The sequence below is a fragment of the Pseudovirgaria hyperparasitica genome, assembly GCF_010093815.1.
Source record: "Pseudovirgaria hyperparasitica strain CBS 121739 unplaced genomic scaffold EJ05scaffold_17, whole genome shotgun sequence".
Lineage (NCBI taxonomy): Eukaryota > Fungi > Ascomycota > Dothideomycetes > Acrospermales > Acrospermaceae > Pseudovirgaria > Pseudovirgaria hyperparasitica.
This window is the reverse complement of record NW_022985565.1, coordinates 294,878-309,549: the sequence shown is the minus strand read 5'-3', so window position 1 is coordinate 309,549 and position 14,672 is coordinate 294,878. Positions and strand designations below refer to the sequence as shown.

The 14,672-nt window shown below is 50.1% G+C and overlaps 5 protein-coding genes across 5 annotated transcripts; 3 read left to right on the top strand and 2 right to left on the bottom strand.

Annotated features, from left to right (window-relative positions):
* Positions 1-1,908: 1,908 nt before the first annotated feature.
* On the top strand, positions 1,909-3,053 carry EJ05DRAFT_479678 (uncharacterized protein). The gene is made up of 2 exons (XM_033744723.1): positions 1,909-2,335; positions 2,437-3,053. The coding sequence occupies exons 1-2, from the start codon at positions 2,293-2,295 to the stop codon at positions 2,850-2,852; spliced, it is 459 nt and encodes a 152-aa protein (XP_033596581.1). The 5' UTR covers positions 1,909-2,292; the 3' UTR covers positions 2,853-3,053.
* Positions 3,054-3,514: 461 nt separating this feature from the next.
* Positions 3,515-4,824, bottom strand: EJ05DRAFT_514152 (monothiol glutaredoxin-like protein-4). The gene is made up of 2 exons (XM_033748500.1): positions 3,868-4,824; positions 3,515-3,814 (listed from the first exon to the last, which is right to left on the bottom strand). Exons 1-2 carry the CDS (start codon positions 4,642-4,644, stop codon positions 3,704-3,706), a joined length of 888 nt encoding a protein of 295 aa, XP_033596580.1. The 5' UTR covers positions 4,645-4,824; the 3' UTR covers positions 3,515-3,703.
* Positions 4,825-5,788: 964 nt separating this feature from the next.
* EJ05DRAFT_541255 (uncharacterized protein) lies at positions 5,789-6,445 on the top strand (the record flags this gene model as incomplete). Its single annotated transcript, XM_033749650.1, has 2 exons — positions 5,789-6,056; positions 6,135-6,445. The coding sequence occupies 2 exons, from the start codon at positions 5,789-5,791 to the stop codon at positions 6,443-6,445; spliced, it is 579 nt and encodes a 192-aa protein (XP_033596579.1).
* Positions 6,446-6,625: 180 nt separating this feature from the next.
* On the bottom strand, positions 6,626-7,232 carry EJ05DRAFT_149490 (uncharacterized protein). The gene is made up of 2 exons (XM_033739305.1): positions 7,064-7,232; positions 6,626-7,007 (listed from the first exon to the last, which is right to left on the bottom strand). Exons 1-2 carry the CDS (start codon positions 7,144-7,146, stop codon positions 6,806-6,808), a joined length of 285 nt encoding a protein of 94 aa, XP_033596578.1. The 5' UTR covers positions 7,147-7,232; the 3' UTR covers positions 6,626-6,805.
* Positions 7,233-7,685: 453 nt separating this feature from the next.
* On the top strand, positions 7,686-10,506 carry EJ05DRAFT_149472 (PLC-like phosphodiesterase). Its single transcript, XM_033739304.1, has 4 exons — positions 7,686-7,870; positions 7,926-8,046; positions 8,110-9,868; positions 10,158-10,506. The coding sequence occupies exons 1-4, from the start codon at positions 7,838-7,840 to the stop codon at positions 10,387-10,389; spliced, it is 2,145 nt and encodes a 714-aa protein (XP_033596577.1). The 5' UTR covers positions 7,686-7,837; the 3' UTR covers positions 10,390-10,506.
* The last annotated feature ends 4,166 nt before the right edge of the window (positions 10,507-14,672 follow it).

The following is a 14,672-nucleotide window of genomic DNA, read 5'->3' as shown; positions in this document are numbered from 1 at the left end:
CTTCCGCGGCATCGCATTCACCCAATAGGGAAGGACAATAAAGTGCCGCTCCGGAATTACCGGGCGGCCGCCCCCATTCCGTCTTCCACCGTACGTCAATGTGACCCAATCCTAGTCTTCTTTCTACTTTCTACTTTCATACAACTCACTGCTAGTTCATGGAAGCAGACCAATAACCATGAATCCCGCTGCTATTCTCCCTCAGATCAGATATACCTTGGTTACATGCGGCAAACAAGGCGTCATGATTGCAATTGTTTAGACAAATGCATAACCTAGTCGATTGTCGTACATCGTGTTGAGATTGACTGCCGCTTCCTTATCATCACCGAGGATATCTTTCGGCTGACACAGGTCGCTTGGTCATCATAGGTCCACTTGACGTTTCGAAGCCAGGCAGGACAGCCTCGACAATGAGGATTACCCATGCAAATACAGTCACGACAGAAAGAAGGGTTAGCTTATCATCGCATATGTCTATCATAGCATCCACTCGGCTGCATATGCACCCTTCGAAGCTAAGATCGACCATCTTTAGATTTCCTACCCTCCTGATTACCTCCCGGACGGGTTGCTCCAGTTCAACGACCACTGCAGTCTTTCGCAGGCCATATTGCAAGGCATGCGCGAAAGTGAGGAGAAAATAGCTGTTTGTCCACGCTATCCTTCGTCTAACCTGCTGCTTTGATGCTCTAATACTGGATTTCAACAAAGTCAAAGCAGACATGCTATACCGTCAATATTTTCTTTTACACACTGCGAGCATGATCCCTGCCAGACTCCCGGGGAAATTGGTCGCGACATGGTTCCAGCTCCCTGGGTCAAGCAGTTCTGTGCCTCGGCATCCTGGGCATATTCGTCAACCATGAGATTAGGAGACTTTTTAGGCTCGCAGGACGCGTTCGACTTTCCCGTTCCCCGCATTACACGCGCTAGTTTGAGAAATCAGATTGCGCGTTCCTGTGCCGCAGTAGCAGATGGTGGTGTCCTAGGACTATCTATGATCGCTGTCAGATAATTACTACTGCCCGATTGTCCGACGGCAGGAGCTGATGGTGTGTGGTGGTGCTGACGGCTTACAGGCGTGTACGGAAGTCTGCCTACCTTATTAGACATGCCGGGCATGCGTTACCACGCAGTTTGCATATCAGAGCGACACGAGCGGCTTGTTGAGCAACATGAACCACTACCATAGTGGGAAATACCACACAACGTCTTCCATTCGCAGCGGCGAGACCTTTCAGCCCCTTGATTTGTCCGAGCAGCCTCACTCTTCCGTATCACATTGGGACTTCCGCAGGCAAACAGGTCTGTGACTCGTCAGCCGACGTGCATATGGAGAGGCGATATATGCGTGACATATCACAACGGCCCGCATGAAGTGTGCTGCTCTTCCCGAGGATTCAACAGGCGCAAGATCCCCTATTCTCGTTTACACGATACTCTATTGAACTACATTGAAGCCTTCCATACCCTGCTTTGGTATTATGTTCAATATGTGCTTTTTTTATCAGAAAATTTGCCCCTGAGACAGCACTAGACAGGCTGCAGAGCTCATCATGGCTGATTTGGTCTATGCATGCTCCGGACCATTTAACATAGCTTAGGGAGAGATCCTGGAACAGATCACGAGCGAGATGCAGCACCAATATATGTGCTCATATGCGGGTGATATGTGCTTATGAACGAGAGAGAAACACCTGCGGCTGACAGATCCCAAACTACACTACCGGATACTGCGACTGTGTTGTTATGATGTCTAGTTCGCATGGCTTATAGGAGCTGACGGGCGTGTAAAATCCGCGATTCCTTAGATCCTGGAGCAGGCCATCAGCAACATGATCCTACTACCATGCGTGATCTACACCTATAAACCCCCAATCCCCCCAGCAGCCCAGCAGCCCATTCAGTGTGCATCCTCAGCCTCACACATCCTACAACCCACTCTCCACCATATATGCTCCCCACGTTCCTGAGACATCATGAACCCTGAGCAAACCGCCCAAGTACACCCAAAAAAGTGCAGATCTGCAGTTGCAGCAATAAGCTGCAACCATATCCCAGTATCGTCTTCGATCTCGACTGAAGGCTGGACATGCTATGAGCGGTTGGACATCAGGCTGAGAACGGGTCAAAACTTGTCCGTGGCGGCGGGTCACCCGTGACGGTATTCGATGATGACTAACAGAATGCTTACTGATTTCCAATGCGTGGAGGAAGGTGCCTTATTGGCTATGTGGAAGGAGTGATGGTGGATGGGTACCCGATGCGGTATATGTCAGTAGCTACGCGATGCATTCGATGCAGCAGCTGTATCAAGCTTGTGCAAATAGAAGTACGTGCTCTGAAATTCGGATAGCGAGATCCCAGAATCCCATCTGTATCATCCGCATAGCCCTATAATCGTTCAAACACTGATGAAATCACAAACACCAGACCACTCGAACAACACCCACCAGTATCCCATCATCATCATCCACACCATCAACACCAAATCCACCCTCCTACCGCTATCCATTCACCCCTCAACCCATATACCAAAATGTCCTACCTCCACCTCTACCCACTCCCACTCCCCCTCCCCCTCCGCCAAACAACCAAAAACAACCCAACAACAACCCCCCAAACAACCAAAACACAAACAATCGCCACCGGCAGAAACCCCCAGCGCTGCGTCATCATCGCCCATATCCCGCACCTTCGTCCCCTTCCCCTTTCTCCTCCATCTACACCACCACCACCACCTGCTCCTCCCACACCACGACCACGACCACCACCCCCCCGCACCCTCCACCCCCCTCCATCCCCAGGCCAATCATCCGGAATCCGATACCCGCCCGGCAACCGCCTGATAAAGCTGTGCGTCGCCACGGGCGCGGGGAATGTAATCTGCACGTGGCTCTCGCGCGTATTATCTAACTGCCCCACGTCACCATCACCGTGCTGCTGCTGCGGCTGTAAATCGAAGATTGTATAATCCGAGATCAGCGTGTCGGCGTGGTGGTCTGCGTATCCGGGGGGGTCGGGCACGTGGGGTGGATGTTTGGGTAGGGGGTGAGAGAGGGGTGTGAGGTCGACGTCTGTGAAGGGGGAGTTGTGGATGCGGTGTTGGTGGAGGAGGAGGAGGGGTGGGAAGGGGGGAGTGGAGAGGCTGGTGTATGGTGGTGGAGGGGAGGAATGACGTGAGGGCCTTTCGCGGTATGCGGGTGGTGAGGGTGATGGGGTGTGGTTTCGTGGCATTTTTGAAGACGGGATGTAAAGGTGTGTTGAAGGGGCTTTGGGATCGGAATGGGATGGAATAGGGGTCATGGGCAAACTGAGAGGGAGGGAAAGGCGCATATTTGATCTCTGCGTTATGGATCGATGTGCTCGGACTGGAGTGCTGGCTGTAAGTCACTTCTGTTACGTAGATGTCTTTTTCTTCGGAATGGTGTTGGTGTCAGGGCGTGGAAAGGTGTGTCGTGGTGTGATGGGTCTTCTTGCTACTTGTGCGGACAACTCATGCGGGTACGTTATTCCCTGAATGATAGTAGGAGGTGACAAACATGTACGGTGTTGATACAGTTCCGAGTGTCGGATGTGTGATGTCGCAAAGTCATTGGATATCTTGTCTATATTCACTTATAGAAGAGAGCTATTGTTGCTGCTATCAACCACTGGCGTAGCAACTGTCTCCCTTCCACGTTTTGCATTCGCTGGGACTTCACGCAGTCTGAGTCTGAGCCTCAGGGGCTGCTGGTCCACCAGTGTTGCGCTGTGTGCTGACGGCATAATCTTTCAAAAAGCCCTCATCGTTGCTAAACTCCTCACGTACCTGGTACTAGTCAGCATGTTGGTCCAGTCAGTCACCACACGCACGTCACTTACAATATCCAGCCCGCCAACAAGTTCACCATCGACCCACAGCTGAGGGTATGTTGGCCAATCGCCATATTCCTTCAGTCCCTGCCTCACGTCGTCGTCGGCCAAGATGTTGAAGAAGCCGTACCGTATGCCCTTCTCCCGAAGTAAACTCACCGTCTGTCTGCTGAACCCACATTGAGGCGCACTTGGGGTTCCCTTCATGAACAGCATCACCGGCGCGGCCTTTACCAGACCCTCCAGACGAGCATTGAGCTCCTCTTTGCTAGGCGCATCGTTGCTTGAGTATTCCGGTGCCGTCTTCGGGTCGTCCGCGCTCGGCGCATACGCAGACAGATTCTTCGCTACATTCCCAGTCGCTGAGCCGTTCGCCTCCTCGGCTGGTCTTGTCACGCTCTGTGCCGGTGGGAGCTCATTCTTAGTCGCGCTCTTGCCGGCGTACTTCTCAATCGTTGTTCGCACTTTGGCCGCGTCACCACCTGAGATAGTCTCCAAGGTCTTTCCGTCTTTCTGTAGTGCGATGAACGGCACGGCCGTCACATCATATTGCTCGGAGATATCTGGAAGGTCTTCTGCGTTTATTGAGAGGAAGGATATTTGAGGTGGTGATTCGAGTGTGTATGTGCCGGCAAGCGCGTTGAGTACAGCAGACATTTGTGTGCACGGCGCAGCCCATGGTGCATGGAAGTATACAACTAGGAGTGTGCTAGGTGCGAGGGAGCTCGTGTGCTGTGAGAAATCACCATCACTTGTGATCTCCCGGACGGTGGCGGTCTGCGCCATTGTGGATGAGGCAGAGGAGACAATATCGCAAAGTTTGAGATTCAATGCTGCAAGAGACTGATAGCAGTAGAAATCTGTTATACACCTCTGGACTGACGATAGAAACAGAGATGTGTAAGGAACCCGAGGTTACGGCGTTTGCAGTGTATGGCGGCCTAAGAACGTGATTACAAAAAGAACCGTTCCGAAGTTTTGTCGATAAGTCACGTCACAGCGCACGTGCCATCTAGTGTTGAGGGGCACCGGCGGTCAGGGTCCTATACATGCATAAGCCATAAAATCGGCCAACATGCAACGTCCGTATGTATAGACTCACCCATCATATACTTATATGATACACGAACTCGACAAATTTTCTCAGCAGGCTATCACATGAAGAGAGACATGTACTAATACTCGTAGATCTACCATGAGGACTTTTCCTCATATATTTATCAATTGGCTATAGCTCGGATATATAAGAACGCCAGATATAGGAGGGAGATCGCGTAATGATCTATCTTACTACCTAGAAGCATGATTCAGCTTATACACATTCTCTTAATAGCGACATCAGGCTATCAAATGGAAGAGCAGGTACATAAGACCTACACAAGTGAACAAGCACCAACATTCCCTACCATCCAGTTGCTATCTGTAAAAAGCCGATTATAACCCGCACTATGGTGAACAGTGAATCAAGTAGATGAGTTAATTCTTGACCACGCAAAATCGCGGCACGTTACACTGTTATGGTAGCACTATCGTTAACGATCAGTGTCAGCCAATTTCGTAGCTGTTTACGGCTAGATTCGGCGAAGCACGTTGTCGCTATCGAGGTGATAACAATTCGTTTTCACCTTGTTCACTTCAGCGGTGCGTGAACCTTTGGCCTTCCATTAGGCTTCGATCGAAACGGATAGATCGCGATTCATCTCTCTGTCTCGCCACCTTGCTCTTCCTCTTAAACCTCTCTTCCACTCTCACTGGACCAAGGCAAGTTTTCTCCTAGCCCGGATTAGTTTGACAGCAGTTCCGCCCTCGGTAGGTCATCCTTCCGTGGCTCTGACTTCGAGCATGGTGAACCAGTGAGACTTTACTAAAGGGTCATAGGTCAACCATCGCACCTTGTTCTTGAACGCTCACCGGATTTTCGATAGTCAACATGGCAACCAAACCGGGAAACTCGAGTTATGATGCCAAGCAAATGGCATTCTCTTTAGATACCATGGCGACTGTACTGGCCGCGCAAGGAATCACCTCTATTCCCAACACAGCCTACGCAATGATGAGCGCCCTTGACGGCCAACGCACTGTCAATTCATTCCAGCATCAATTCCGCCCGGTTGTAAAGCGTGCCAAGGAGATAAAGGCACAAATGGACAGTGACGCCGGAATCCCTATTGCGGTCACTCCCAAGAAACGTGGTACTGGTCAGTAGATGTTTTCCATGCCTTGTTACCCAAGTCACACAGGATCCACTTGGACTTCAATACTGATTCTCTATCCAGCTGCGAAGGATGATTCCGAGGAAGCTACACCGACCAAGAAGCCACGCGCTACGCCCAAGAAGAAGGCTGTGGCAAACGGATCAGATACACCCAGCAAGCGTAAGGTTAAAGCCAAGGAGCCTGAGATGAAAGAGGAGACTGCCCAGATTCATGATGGCGTTGACGAATTTGCTCTTCCGGACAACATGCTGTTTCCCAATGCCAACTTTTCTTTCGATTTCAATGATGGTTCGAGCGAAGATGCTATCAAGCAGGAACCAGCTTTCTTCCAAGACAGTATGCTTAGCAACATGGCCGCAGACGAAGCGTAGGCGAGCTAGCGTGGAACAAGCTGTTAAGTTGGCTGAAAGTGGACAGGTTGAAAAGTACGAAGAAGACGTTAGCGACTAATAGTTGCGGGTATATCGTTGTGACGTGGTGGTTTTTAGACCTGGCTCAAGATCCGTCAAGTATACGGATAAGGTTCTCGACCTTGGTTGCAAAATGACTTTCCTGGTAGATACTCCATGTGAGAACTGCAATGCTTGATCAATGGCATATCGCTAGTAGTAGCAACGCACTTATCAAGCACTTACCGCAACTCGATGGCGTCATTGTTCGGGTCACGCCGTCACGTGTGCAGATTTGAACTGCTTGTAGAGTTTTGGTGTTCTGATGATTGAATAACCTGCCTATTCACCGATAACGTACGTACATCCTTCATCACCAATCCAGACTTCGTGAAGTTTTCTGGCGTCTACATCCCACCGGGCGCCGGCACCCAAAGTCTCTTTCTTTGGATTCGGGTCATCCGGATAGGTCATCGTCAAGGAACCTCTCAAAATGAGATGCGTTGTAGCACCCGGATGCGTATGTGAGGGATAGTGAGCATTGCTAAGCATTAGGTATATATGTGAGTATTATACTTGTGTATATGGTAGATTGCTTACGGCCCGTCGGTCCAGGTGAAGACATGGGAGAAGCCCCATGACTTCACAGCATCTTCGGCCTCTTTGCGTGTATCAAAAGTCATGTTCAGTGGCTGGCTGGTTCGTGCCTGTATCTGTAGTAAAGAAGGATTATGTTTCCAAGATTCTTTTAGGACAGGATGGATCGGACCCCTATGACGTTGGACAACACCGCTGACGCTAAATTGGCCCGCTGTTCCCCAGTTCTTTCATCGAGCTCCATCATAACACCCTGCACCTAAATTCTGAAACCGCATAGTACGCTACAAAGGAGTGAAAGCATCGTAGCAATCGTGTCGAGAGAAGAATCTCTGACCATGGTGAAGGTAGGTGCTGGCACGATTCTAGTGGGCAGTGCAGCGGGAGGGAAGGCGTGCACACTCAGCCACCTCAGCAAAGCACAGCTGGCGGCCAAGGGAGCTCCACCAAGATCCCATCTAGATGGATTCATCCATCTCCACTGAGACAAAATGCGGCTACGGCTCGTGAATGAAGCATCGCTCTTACCACTACCGCTACTGTCCTCCGTTCCTCCTACCGTCGGCTCTCAACAATAGCTACGCCGTATATTACTTAGTGAACGACAACTTGTCGTGCAAACATACCTCTATTGATTTAGCCCTGAGGGATCACTGATTGTAAGATTAGCCCCACCACGCATCCTTCGTCACTGTTTTCAGCTCCAGCGCATATCACTTGAGACCATCCTGACTATTCTTACTCCTATACCGCCTCAGATGCGCCATAGAAGGCCGCATGTGCTCTTCTCTACGGTCACACGGCAAACGCGTATCAATGCCATCACAAATGTAGTCGCTTAATCTGCTTGCTAATGTTGGACAAGTTCATACGCCGCCACTCTACGAGACGGCGGAACGAGAGATATAGGGCCTCCACTGTTAAAATCCTCGAATCAAACGCTCCAACCCCGTCTACGAGTACATCCAATACCTGGCCTACTTTCAGTGGGTTCAAGGCACCTTTCGGAGCTCCTACGGTTCTCACCATGTCGCTAACACAAGATTCAGAAGAGCAGGCAGGCGGAGGTGCAGCACTCAGTACCTCGCATCGTGCATGGCAGGTCGATCACATTACACCAGAACTCGAGCACTACATACATGTCGCATATGAGGAGTCGCACGCGAAGTACAATCTAAGAGGAGAGGGTAATGGCGTTGCGGGCTTTCTGCACGATATTCAAGGATGGTCGTCTGAAGCAGCTGAGAAGGCAGCAAAGGACATAGTCGTGCTAGATAGTGGTGCTTTCACCAAGTTCATGGCCGGCCCGGGTGGCAGCGACGCTACGGTCTTACCAGAGACCGACAGCTCCTACGAGATCTCCAACTACTTCATATCATCAAGCCATAACACCTATTTGACTGGCAACCAGCTCTCTAGCGACTCTAGCCCAGATGCGTACAAGAATGTCCTTCTCCGTGGCTGTCGTTGCGTTGAAATTGACGTTTGGGATGGCGACGATTCTGACTCGGAGACTGAGGATGCAAATAAAGAGAAGAAGCCGTCTGCGTTCAGTAGGCTAAAGAGCAAAGTTAAGCGGAAGATAGACAAGGATTCAGATAAAGACTCTTCGCAGGAAAACTCTCCCGAGCGCGTTGAACGGGTACCCACGACAGACACGAGGATCAAACCATGGACATCGACAGGATCGCGTGTAGAACCGAGGGTTCTGCACGGCTACACTGCGACGAAGGAGATCTCATTTAGATCAGTTTGTGAGGTCATTGCAAAGTATGCCTTCGTGAGCTCCAACCTCCCGGTCATTATTAGTCTCGAGGTCCACACGGGCCCTGAACAACAAGAGGTTATGGTCGAGATCATGAAGCAATGTTGGGGCCACCTCATGGTCAACTTGCCGTCGATACCTGATGGAGCAACGGCTGATGCGGTTACCTTACCAAAGCTGTCAGAACTGAAAAATAAGATATTGATCAAAGTCAAGTACTCGCCGCCAAAGGCACCTGCGACAGAGCCAGAGCCAGAGTCGATTCCAGCTCCGAAGCCCATACGCAAAGTAGACACTTCTTCGTCTCCTTCTTCGTCGGATGACGACAAGACCACTGCGGCCCGGAAGAAGCCTGTGGAGAAGAAGGCGAAGATTATTGACAAGCTAAGCTCTTTGGGTATATACACACGTAGTTATCACTTTTCTGGTTTCGACAAGCCCGAGGCCACAGTTCCCACTCATATCTTTTCTCTGTCTGAAGGCAAACTTATGGAGGTTCATGAACAGACACCATCTGCCCTTTTCAAGCACAACAGAAGTTTCCTCATGCGTGCTTATCCGAAGGGCACTCGCGTGTCTTCCTCAAATTTGGACGCTGCTGTTTTCTGGCGGCGCGGCGTTCAGATCGTTGCGCTGAATTGGCAAAAATGGGACGCCGGTATGATGCTTAATGAGGCCATGTTTGCAGGTACCGGCGGCTGGGTCCTGAAGCCAGAGGCTTATCGCAGCCACAGCATATCTTCACACCAGGAAGTGGCCTCAGACTGTGGTACCATGGACCTTGAGATAGAATTTTTTGCTGGTCAAGATCTGCCGCTACCACCCGAGGAGGATCCTACCAAGTTCCACCCTTATGTGAAATGCGAGATTCATGTTGAACAACCTGAAGAGCGATTTGGAGAGCCTAAAGGTGGCTCGAAGGCGAAAGAAGGCGAATACAAGGAACGAACGAAGACCGCGAAGGGACTCAACCCTGACTTTAAGCGTGAAGTCTTGCGATTCAAGAATGTGAGCGGCGTAGTGCCTGCTCTATCCTTTGTAAGGTACGTACGGCATAGTGCTATCTTCCTCCTTCTGTCTACATACCATGCTGTATGTATTTGGTCGTTCGACTCTGTTTGCATTGTGTTATGTGTCTGCCTGCATACATGAAGCAGCACCGGCGCCCAACCGCGCGGGGAGCTGCATGCATGAAGTACCCGTGAACCAGGGATGACAGATCATACTTATTGCACACCAGAAAAATCTCTGTCAGTCACGTACTCAAATTTCGGCATCCCGCATACACCGCGATCTTTCCCCCGGATCATTTACTGACTGTGTGCCCAACAGGTTCAAGCTCATGGATGACGACAGGCTTCGTGACGATCTGGCTGGCTGGGCTTGTTACCGTGTTGATAGACTTCAACCCGGTTATCGTATGCTCCACCTCTATGACTCTGAGGGTGTTCTGTCGAAAGGCGTCATATGGGTCCGTATCACGAAGACGTTGCGAATGAGCAAAGATTCCGGCGTTGGGAATACTCTTGGTGATGCCGTAGAGAAGCTGAACATATCTGGCTGAGCGGTTTATTCGAGAAAGGTGTGATCGCTGTTGTCAGAGACCAGCAGATTTACTTCGTAGCAACTTTGCGGGCTGAAGACGCCTCCATATTCCCAGCATCCAGGGATTCATTTCGGATCTGTTCGGCGAGGGAATACATTCCTATTACACTGCACTCATGATGCTAATGTTGCGCCTGGGCTTGCGGAACTTTGCCTCACCTTCAATCTCTTGCCGTCATCCTCTAGTCATTCATGCCGACTTCGCAGTGCCTTGGTGCTACTCAAGCCTCCACCCCGGTATGTACAGCAATATCGTCTCAATCATCTTGTATGCTCCTGCTATGTGCCTATCCGTCTATCTCTCCACCTCACGTGCTCCAATGCCTATTTCATGTCCGGTCACTCCCTGTACACGACTACCTAGCACCAACGTCCCGCAAGGATTTTCTCCCGGAAGGCACGATTCACAGCACCGCCAAGATTCCATGATTGCAAGACAGGTGTCGTCCCCCTCGAATGTTATATCTGACAGACTGTCACCATTCCGGTACCAGCGCAGCGGGTCGTGCAAGGGTGCGATCGCAATTCACGGTAGCCATGCGATACAATCCCCGCAGCCGCCTCACCATCCAAGCCACTGGTTCAGGCCGACATAATAGTAATTAGTGCCGACCGAGGATGTCCGAGGGACGGGAGATATCAGCATCGTAGAAGCACAGCAAATAGTGCCGAGGACGAAGGGCGGTCTGCCCGGACTCAGCTGTTAATTTGCTGATTGTGGCGTGACAAGTTTTCTGGGAGGCTTGGTAGACGAGGGTCGGTACGATGTTGCACGACAGCGGGCGTTGGGATGCTGTGCCTTTGTACTGGGATTGGGTTGGGTAGGGCAGGGCAGGGCAGGGGAAGGGTAAGGGTGAAGCTCCGAGGGGAGGAGCTTCCGAGGGAATGGTAGGCAGGGAGTGTGGACAGTATATCTATGACGAGTCAGAGGGAGGTATACAGAGAGCCTGGCTGAAGCTTTGTGCTTTGAACTGTGTTTCAATTTTGTTTTCGCTGGTGCCATAGACGGCTGTCCGATGATGCTATCTTGTGCTCTTGTTGCGAATCGATCCGGTCGACGGGCCATGAGTTACTTGATACTCTGCGGTGCAAGTTTAGTTTGCTCTGCAAGCATATTCCGTGGGTATGTCGTGATCTGGTCTCCATGTCATATGTACGAGCGTTAGGGGTGCGCTGGTGGCTGCCGTGGCGGCGTCGATTGACCTGGTACATCTTGCAGTAAGTGAGATGCGGCCGTCATGTACACATGATCCCTGGATAACCTCATAAATCGTCTAGTGCAACGGTTATGGGGAGACAATCTTTTGGAAAGTGTATGATGCGTGCTGGGTCACTTCCCTGTGTCCAGTTAACTTTGTCGAGACTTGGTTGCATTATTCTCGATTAGTGCATTCATCATTTTTGCTTTCGGCGAAGTTGACTTTTCGCCCTTTCTGTTTGATGGATGAGTTGTATAGTCGTGAATTACAAGATGCTCTTGCCTATATTCCGTCTCCCTAATTTTGGTCGTCATGTATATGGTTGCTTAACGCCCCCTGGCGCTAGTCGCGTCCGTAAGCTCATGTTTCGAAAACCTGTCGTTGTCGTGACCGTGTGACAGGGCTCGGCAATTTACTTTATCTCGGGGAAGTGGGAGAGCGCAACCGTAGCCACGGCCCGATGCGAAAACGTGAAGGATAAACCCCTGTCCAATGAGATTATTCTCCCACCTCCTTGGATGACCCTGGACGGCTGTTTGCGGGCAGTGGAATGAAAATCCTTCCGGAGGAAAGCGGAAATAGCATGGGTATTGTGGCATGGGCATCCTCATGCGATTGATGCTGGAGATCTTGACGACGGGTTCCGATGGCGGGAGGGAGATATAGTCAGCCAAATGTGTTGATGCGCATCGAGCGGCTGTTCACAAAGGGTTGTATCCCGCGATCGGTCGGTTCAGGTTTCGAGCATGCAGGGGTTATGACTCTGGTATGAGGGTAGTACTCAACAGACGCACAGGTTGGTAGAGAAATGGCTGGTAGTATAGTTAGGGATTGCTATATGTGCTTAAATGCTCTTCTAGTATTGAAGTTAGTTCATCTTCGCAGTGAGATGTCTTCTGTTGCATAATTAGTCAAGTAGTCGAAAGATTTTGAAACTCTATAAGGCCTCAGACATCCATTTGATAGAGGTGTGCATCTTAACCAACCACTGCTGGCATAGTGCGGCACAATGCCCTTGTAACACTACAACTGATCTCCTACTAGCTAGGACGATGATGCGCCCTGACTGTCTCTCTACTCCAAACCTCACAACAGTATCACACAAGAAGTAATGAGAACATCTTCCCAAGGGCACACCTAATGCTTTGAGGGGGTAAAGGTCTCTAGGGTTGCTTGTTTTGCTTAATGTCTCTTGTTACACATTCCTTGGGATCTATAACGGTGAACTCAGCACCATACACAACAAGGGATAACTGCAAATGGATCGCTGTGTATATGCAATTACGCCCGCCCCGGAATCACCAGGGAATCATAGGGTATTCTTCAGAAGGCACTGTCGTAATCAAGTAAGCCACCAATACTCGGCGATCACATTGTTCGGTCCTAGTCTATAGATAGGGATGGACCACCGAGACTGCGGCCATTGCACTTGAGAAAAGAATGCGTATCTGACACCCATCGAAACATTCTTGGAGCTTTTTAGAATCCCATGTTGACATGGCGGTGAGTGACGCCAGCGAGGATCAAATCTTAATTTGGGACTGCTATATGCTGATAGATTAGAAGTGACGCTGTTCATTGTGTCATAGTTACCATATAAAGATCTTCCACACGGTAGTCAATACTTGACCTAACCATTGATCTCGAGCTTGCGAGTGTGGTCTACGTTACTAGGATTGTGAAAGAGCCTCAGAGATCATACCCTAGGTCGACTAAAGTTGCAAATTACAGTGCTCACACAGCAGCAAACGACCCAGGATATGGCTACCCTTCACTGAGCATCTGGTATTGACCCAAGCAATCGAATAGTGTTGCTCAGGGATATCCCTGTAGTCCCACTCTGATCGAGAAATAGAGCCATGCAGATTCCGGGAGGAGCCATCTTGCGACATCCTTTGAGAAGTCTCTGAGCCAATCATCGGCAACCATCATGTTTTGGCAAAGGACCTCTCTAGCTTTTTGCATGCTACAATACTTGCTTCGTCACAGTTCCCCTATAAACATGCTTCGATTAGTCACTTTCGTCGCATGTCGCACCTCCGCTACTCAGCGTCATGCGTTGTCATCCTTTGCGTACAACTGCGACGGCAAGCCCGGCAGAGCTTACAATTGGCTGCTCGGATGTATATCCGCAGCCACTGATATCGCTCGTGATAAGAAGCAGTTCCCCGTATAATGAAGCCGACGGTGCTAACTACACGCAGAAAGTGACTGACAGAACATGACGACTAGTTTTTAACCCAGGATGTTTACCCAAGATTCTAAACCGAACCCTGTCATATATCTTTCAATATCTGTAGGGCATTCAAGGACTATTGTGTATAGATCCCGACGGAACACATAACTACGGAGTTATATGATGCAGCTTGCAGATCAGTCTAGAGATTGACGGTAGAAAATCGATACAGAGTAGTTCAAAGATGATCGAAGACTTGGGCCGCCTCGGCGAAGCTGCCGATATTGTATAAGAATGAACCGAATCTTCTAATAGATAGCTCTATAGATGCACAAACACCTGGTCCGTGCAATGACACCTGTGCTCGCGCCTGGTGATTAGAGGTAGTACTATATGACCTATCATATATATTGACGAGTCAAACGGAAATAGTTGTCTTTTAGGGCCCCGCAGCAAGCGGATCTGAGCGGACACAAACTCAATAATAGGCGTCGTGCTGCATATATCCACTTCGAAACGGGTCTCTAGTTGTCTTGGGTAACCAAAATTCAGCCTTGTCCGACGCCTGTCTTCAATAACCAGGCACTAGCAGGAGACACGAAAACTCGTCATAGTGGTGGTACTACAGAAATGTGAAAATACCAGAATACCGGCCCTTTGGCACTCCCTGACATCCAACAGAGCGGGTCAGTATTCCTGCGGTGTGTTTGTTTCGTTGCCCTATAGATCAATGTGGTGTATATTGACGATATTAATGTCTTTTGCGCCTCGTCATGCAGCCCATCGCAGCCATGAGCTAGAAAGCAACCTCCTAGTACCACGTCCACGACTAAACAGACGCCCCTCGTTCCTATCGTCTATAGCTCC

What these genes read in the sequence shown, in the direction of transcription:
- EJ05DRAFT_479678 (XM_033744723.1), top strand. Translation starts at nt 2,293, where the DNA reads ATGCATTCGATGCAGCAGCTGTATCAAGCTTGTGCAAATAGAA. An exon ending in TCAAGCTTGTGCAAATAGAA is followed by an intron (nt 2,336 to 2,436) that starts GTACGTGCTCTG and finishes CACAAACACCAG; the next exon opens with ACCACTCGAACAACACCCAC.
- EJ05DRAFT_514152 (XM_033748500.1), bottom strand. Translation starts at nt 4,644, where the DNA reads ATGGCGCAGACCGCCACCGTCCGGGAGATCACAAGTGATGGTGATTTC. An exon ending in TTGTTGGCGGGCTGGATATT is followed by an intron (nt 3,815 to 3,867) that starts GTAAGTGACGTG and finishes GACTAGTACCAG; the next exon opens with GTACGTGAGGAGTTTAGCAA.
- EJ05DRAFT_149490 (XM_033739305.1), bottom strand. Translation starts at nt 7,146, where the DNA reads ATGACTTTTGATACACGCAAAGAGGCCGAAGATGCTGTGAAGTCATGG. An exon ending in TTCACCTGGACCGACGGGCC is followed by an intron (nt 7,008 to 7,063) that starts GTAAGCAATCTA and finishes CCTAATGCTTAG; the next exon opens with CAATGCTCACTATCCCTCAC.
- EJ05DRAFT_149472 (XM_033739304.1), top strand. Translation starts at nt 7,838, where the DNA reads ATGTGCTCTTCTCTACGGTCACACGGCAAACGC. An exon ending in CAATACCTGGCCTACTTTCA is followed by an intron (nt 8,047 to 8,109) that starts GTGGGTTCAAGG and finishes CACAAGATTCAG; the next exon opens with AAGAGCAGGCAGGCGGAGGT. An exon ending in CCTGCTCTATCCTTTGTAAG is followed by an intron (nt 9,869 to 10,157) that starts GTACGTACGGCA and finishes TGTGCCCAACAG; the next exon opens with GTTCAAGCTCATGGATGACG.